The following is a 6,476-nucleotide window of genomic DNA, read 5'->3' as shown; positions in this document are numbered from 1 at the left end:
TCAGCCCAGCGGAGGACCGCAGCCTGGGGGGCAGAAGGCGGGTCTGGGGTAGGGGAGGGGGCTGAAAGGAAGCTGAGCCCCCGGGGGAGGTGGGACGGAGGGCGTCGGCCCCACGCGGGCAGGCCTGGGCGAAGCGGGCCCTCGGAGCCGGGCACCCAGGCCCGTCAAACAGGCCACCGCGGGCCTCCAGCTTGTGAACGGTGGATGGAGCGAGGGGAGGGGGAAGGTTCCGAGCGCGCCCCGCCCGGCTGGGTGGGCGAGGACCCCGAGGAAGGGGAAGGACCCCGGGGAAGGACCCGCCCCGCTGCAGGGAGGGGCCAGGGCAGACGACGGTGCGGGCGAGGGGAGGAGCCGGGGCGGGCGCGCTCCCAGCCTTAGCACCCCGAGTCCCGGCCACCCGCGGGCGGAGCTCCAACTCCAGCCGGGACCCAGGCGCCCGCGGACCCGGCGCTCGCCCGCCTCTAGTGCGCGCAGGCGGGGCTGGCGGCGCTCGCGGCTCTTGGCCGCGGTTCGGTCCCCTTCGGGCTGGACGGCCGCCCCCGGGGGAGCCGACTTCGAGCCTCTGCTCGCGGTCTTCTGGGCCGGCTGCAAAGCCGAGAGCGCGGGCCGCGTCCTCCCGGCCCCGGCGCCCCCCATGCACCTGCCGGGCTGCGCCCCAGCCATGGCCGACGGCAGCTTCTCGCTCGCCGGCCACCTGCTCCGCAGCCCCGGCGGGAGCACCTCGCGGCTGCACAGCATCGAAGCCATCCTGGGATTTACCAAGGACGACGGGGTCCTCGGCTCCTTCCCGGAGGAGCGGGCCGCCCGGGGCACCAAGGAGCGGGATAGGAGGCCAGGCGCGCGGCCCGCCGGCCCCAAGGCGCCTGCCGGAGGCACCGAACCGTCTCCGCCGCCCGCACCGGCGCCAGCCCCGGAGTATGAAGGTGAGTGCACACCCCGGCTGCTCCGAGACCCTCTTAGGGCTCCCAGACTCAGGAGCTCTGCGAGAAGAGGAGAGAGCCCCTGCCTTCACTGTTATTAAAGCATCTGGGCGCGGGGCTGGAGGCTGTGTGCATAGCAAAGGCTTCCCACCTGCGCTCTGGGAAAGCTTAGGGACCCCTCGCAGCCCTCACCACCCCGCCCCCGCCTCCTTGGGCCAGCTAGGAGCCCGCGTGGGTAGGCAGGGCGGCCCCCATGTACCCCGAGCAAGTGTCTCTGACCGTCGGGGGTCTCGTCGTCCCAGCCCCCCGCCCCTACTGCCCCAAGGAGACCGGGGAGGCCCGACCGAGCCCTGGGCTGCCTGGAGGACCGTCCGCCCCGGCGACTCGAAGCTGTCGGAGGAGGAGCAGCCCAAAAAGAAGCATCGACGGAACCGCACGACCTTCACCACGTACCAGCTGCACGAGCTGGAGCGCGCGTTCGAGAAGTCGCACTACCCCGACGTGTACAGCCGCGAGGAGCTGGCGGGCAAAGTCAACTTACCCGAGGTCCGAGTCCAGGTAAAGTGTGCAGACGGGCCCGGGGGAGGGCGGGTGGCCCAGGCTTCGGCCGGTGCTCCCTAGAATCCCCGGGCGGCCTCGCGTTTATGGCGGCACTTTGCCCGTGGACCTTCCTCGACTTGGCTCGCCCAGAACCCGCCCCCTACCCCCACCCGGGGAGCGTCACTGATTTTCCATGCGCCCCGCGCACCGGCCCTTGGACGGTCTGTTCCAGTTCGCAGTATATCTCCCCTTTGGGTCCTCTGCTTCTAAACTAAAGGAGTTGGGAATGGCTGACGAAATGGAGAGGCGACAGCATCCTGGACTAGGGAGGGGGCTCTGGGAGGGGGGTGGTCGGGAAGCCCTGAGTGGAGAGAGAGTGTAGGTAGCGGCTCCAGTGTAACCGTATTGAGGCCCCAAATGCCACCCTGTTCGCTAACGGTGCGCACCTCCGTGAAAACGAAAACCCTGTCTTCTTACGGAAGCCTGGCCCCTCGCAGTTGAAACTTTCGGAGGATTTAAGAAACTGACTTTTGCTTCTCTGGTGCACCTCCAGCCAAACTTCCCGCTGCTGCAGAGGCCCTTTTCTTTTTTATTTAAAGGGGTTTTCGCTTTAATTAAGGCTGAATTATCTTTAATCCCTGATCATTAAAATATTTGAAAGCCTTAAATATTTGCTAGTCATCTGTGAAAAATCTGGGAGGATTTCCAAATTGGGAGAGGCCTGAAGGGGAGACATTGGGAACAAATTGCGCGGCATCTGTAAGGCCCTGGGGCTGAGATGGGACTTCTGTGTGTGTCTAATGAGTTGGATTTCCAGGAAGGGAGGAAACTCAGACGTTTGGGGCTTTTAGTCTTGTCTTAAAAAGTAAAAGTGGACAGACTCTTGCTTTTTGTCTTTTCTGTTTAGTTAAAGGGGTTAAACTAATGTCATGATTTTAAAACATGGTTCCCTAATGTGACTTTAGCACTAACTGGCAGGGACAGTTCAATTTCTTCTAATTCAGGGCAGAGGAGCTGCAAGGGTTTCACTGAAGGGGTGGACATTTCAGCACCTGCTTTACAGGGAGGGAGGGTGGGGTAGGGAGAAGGGAAGAAAACAAGTGGAAAATGAAGAAAAGGGAAAGCGCAAAGCCCTCCAGTGCCCCTCTGGGATACAGGCCCAGCCCACTCAAGGGCTGTCTCCACAGCACTGTCCCACCTTCCTTTTCCTTCACTTGTTCCTTCCCTCTTGACTTGTTCGGGGATGTTTGCTTCTGGTCTAAGATGTGTTCTTCTTGAGAACAGTGTCTGACTTCTCTATCCCAGGGCCAGCACAGTGGCCCAGCATATGGTGTGTGCTTAACACATGGCTATGATGTCATCAGATGGGGGGATCACAGGGTCCCCACTGTGTTGAGGGAGCAGTAAAGCAGGAGAAGAGCAGACTACCCCAGGCTTTAGCCCTGGAACTCTGGATACGGGACCTAAAGCCTGATATTTCATGGGATGGGGTGGGGTTTGGTGGCGGGCAGTGGAATGTGCCAGTGTTCATATATCTAATGTTTCTGGGGGAAATTAGGGCCTGGGATACACAGATGAATCATTTATAGAAAGGGGCCCAGGGAATCTGCATTTTCTGTTCTTTCTCTCCCACCCACCAAGTTCCAGCCTTGCAGATACTTGTCCTGTTCTGCTCAGATGTTGGGTGGTTTTTTTCCCTCAGTTTTCCTAGGGAGTCCCTCTCCCTATTATTAACTCAGAACTGCTGTCTCCCTTGTTGGGTGTCAACCTTTCCCACATTTTCCTTCATAAATTCAACACTGAAGCCACCAATTTGGCCAAAGTTCCTTCTAGATTCTGCACTAAACTAGACCAGTTCTCTGTGTTCTGTTTCCCGGTGGTAACTTGGTAGTGAAGCCTTAATTACGCCTTCTCCTGTGCTTTTTATCAAATCAGCAATGGAAGTTTCAGCATTAAGAGACTTCACTCTTTAAAGAAGAGAGAGAGACTCTTGGCATGGACTCTCTAAAACAAAAAGAGAAACTTGAACTCATTGAATTCATCTTAGGGTCATGTCAAAATTAACTCCATACAATAAAAGTAGACTATTGAACTATTGTAATCCTCGAAAGCCATTTTTAAGAAATATCAGAAATACGAGTCAGATATCAATTAAATAAAAATGAAAATCTTAGGAGAGCAGCAACATGCATATTTAAATATGCCCGGGATAATAAAATCAACCCAGTTTGTCCTTCAGTTACTGTAACCAGTAATGTGGACACGGGTCCATTTTAACAGCCAGTGTTGCCAGTTAGAGTACTTCGAGCCTTCGTTTATACCTATGTTTATAACGGAGGCAGAGGTAGATAGGCCACTGTGAGCCATGCCACCCGGGGAGGAAGCCGGGTCTAAAGCGCAATGTCAGGATGGGGCGCCAGCCAGCAGTCTCAGAAATTTGGTGAGATCGGGTTTCCCACGGTCCGGTTCCAGGGTTAACTTCATTTTTCCCCCCGCCTGTTTGGTGCCACGAGTTGGAAACAACCACAGCTAAGGGTGAGGAGAAACAAGGACAGGGTGGAACCGCCAGGAGGACAGGGGTGGGACAGAGTCTCAGAGCGCGTGAGGGAAGAGGGTAGCCTTGGGCAGACGGGACAGAACGGAAGGGCACCGCGGGTGTGCAGCAGGGGTCGCGGGGTGAGAGGGGCAGGGGGAGCCGTGGAGCCCCGGTTTTCCTCGGGAGCGGGGAGTCCTGCGCCTTCCGAACCCCGACGGCGCTCTGCTGCCTTCCGCAGGTGTGGTTCCAGAATCGACGCGCCAAGTGGCGGCGGCAGGAGAAGCTGGAGGTGTCGTCCATGAAGCTCCAGGACTCGCCCCTGCTCTCCTTCAGCCGCTCCCCGCCCGCCGCAGCCCTGGCGCCCCTCGGGGCGGGCCCCGGGGGCGGCGGCGGCGGGCCGGCGGGGGGCGCCCTGCCGCTCGAGTCGTGGCTCGGGCCGCCGCTGCCGGCCGGGGGCGCTACGGCGCTGCAGAGCCTGCCGGGCTTCGGGCCGCCAGCGCAGAGCCTGCCCGCCAGCTACACGCCACCGCCGCCGCCGCCGCCCTTCCTGAACTCCCCGCCCCTCGGCCCCGGCCTGCAGCCCCTGGGGCCGCCGCCGCCGCCGCCGCCGCCCGCCTACCCGTGCGGGCCGGGCTTCGGGGACAAGTTCCCGCTGGACGAGGCGGACCCGCGCAACAGCAGTATCGCAGCGCTGCGCCTGAAGGCCAAGGAGCACATCCAGGCCATCGGGAAGCCGTGGCAGGCCCTCTAGGGGCCCCGGGGACCCAATCGGGCCAGACGCCGTCCCGTGAGCAGACCCCGAGCCGCAGGCGCGCGCACCCCTTCTCCCTGGGTCCCCCGGGCTCGGCCCCTCCTGCCCAGCGCCACGGGAACAACTGGGTCCGGGTCGGGCATCTGCGCCTGGCTCGCACCGGAGGGCTGACTCCTAGGCCAGTCGAGGCCCTCTGGCCACCCTTACGTCCCCACGGACCCCTGGCCTCGCTGCTGGACGAAGACAGGTGGCCACGTTGCCGCCACCCGGCGGGCCCCGGGGCCTCCAGGTTCAAGGAACCCAAAGCCTCTGACCTCGGCCCCTCCAGGGCGGCGTGCCAACCCCGAACAAGGACGGCTAGGAGGAAGGGGAGACGGAGAAGGTTTGAGGGACTGTTTGTAATAAGTAGCTTCAAAGAATTGAGGTGGGGCGGAGAATTAAAGATTGACCTGTTTTGGTTTGACTGGTTCAGCGCTCTCAGGACTGCGGGGGCGCGGAGGAAGCTGTGAATGCGGGTTCTGGGCGGGGGGGCTCGGGTGATGGATCAGGGGTTGCGGAAAAGCAGTTGGCTGCGGAGGAGCCGGGCCGCCCCACCCCAACACCCCCACCCCCACCCCCCAACACCCCCACTCCCACCCCCACCCCCCTGCGCACCCTCACCCGGCGCTGCGCTGCCGCCCGGACTCGCCCGCGTCCACGACCCCGAGGCGCCCTAGACCCAAGCTCCCCTTTCCTGGCGCGACGGGCGCCTACGAGTGTGCGGGGTTCTGGGTGCTTGGAGCCAAAGGCTCAGCTGCCTGCGCGTTCCCAGCCCCTCGATACCCTAATAGCCGGGCTGCAGCCGCTACTTGGAAGGACTGACTCCAATAGGAAGCATCCACCCACACCATCTTCCTAGGGTAAGAGCTGAACTTCCCGAAGCTCCTGGCGGCCCCGCCTCCCTCTTTCCAACCCGCGACGGCCCCAGACGCCTCTCAGATCCTTGTTCAAGTGTCCAGCTCGGGGCCAGCTCCTGCTACCCAGGGTTGATGACATTAGTGCTCCGGAGGCTGGAGCAGGCCGACGTTCGTCAGCTCCGCGTCTCAGGCTCGCCTCCCTGGACCTATCGGCTCCTCCCAGCCCAGCGGTTCGGCGTGGCGCGCGTAGGGCTGGCAGCCGCACTCCGGAAGGATGTCCTGGAGCGCTGTGCGCCGCGACCCGGGGCGCACGTCCTCGCGGGCGCGTCGTGGACAGGATTGCAGTTCTTTGGCGCCGTCTCTGGGGCTGGGGGAGGAATTCAGAAGTCTCTGTGGGCGTCAGCATCTCGCGGGGTACTCACGGAGTACTGTCTGAGGGTCGTTAGGACGTTAGTGAACCACCCCAGCCCCCTTTCCTCCTGCGACGAGCCGGGCCTCCCTGGGAAATGGGAAAGATGGGTAGTTTACCGCATGGTGTAAACTCTTGGCGACCTGGCAGGAGGCAATACAGGTTGTGATCCCACTTTTCTGATCCGGAGTATCCCTGTGCGGCCCTTGGGTTCCTGAAACCTACCCGGGGAAAGGAGGACTGTCGGGGCTGGAAATGGAGGTAGCGTCATCACAGGACCCAGTCCTTGCTCTGTGGGTCCTTACAGTCTGGGCATAACCAGAGCTGTGTACCCCTAGGCCCTCCTCTGGAGCCTAACACATAGTAAGCTGGTCAGTAAGAATTTATTGAGTGGGTTGTTTTTCTCAAGCCGTTGTTGTTGCTA

At 61.4% G+C, this 6,476-nt stretch overlaps 1 protein-coding gene across 1 annotated transcript; it reads left to right on the top strand.

Moving 5' to 3' along the window:
* Positions 1-634: 634 nt before the first annotated feature.
* RAX (retina and anterior neural fold homeobox) lies at positions 635-4,747 on the top strand. The gene is given in 4 exon segments (XM_005911824.2): positions 635-923; positions 1,223-1,296; positions 1,299-1,478; positions 4,235-4,747. Coding segments are annotated over 4 exon segments (1,056 nt in total).
* The last annotated feature ends 1,729 nt before the right edge of the window (positions 4,748-6,476 follow it).

The sequence above is a fragment of the Bos mutus genome, chromosome 24 (assembly GCF_027580195.1).
Source record: "Bos mutus isolate GX-2022 chromosome 24, NWIPB_WYAK_1.1, whole genome shotgun sequence".
In the NCBI taxonomy this organism is placed as follows: domain Eukaryota; kingdom Metazoa; phylum Chordata; class Mammalia; order Artiodactyla; family Bovidae; genus Bos; species Bos mutus.
Note: the sequence above shows the minus strand (reverse complement) of the source record. Positions and strands in the feature narration are given on the sequence as shown.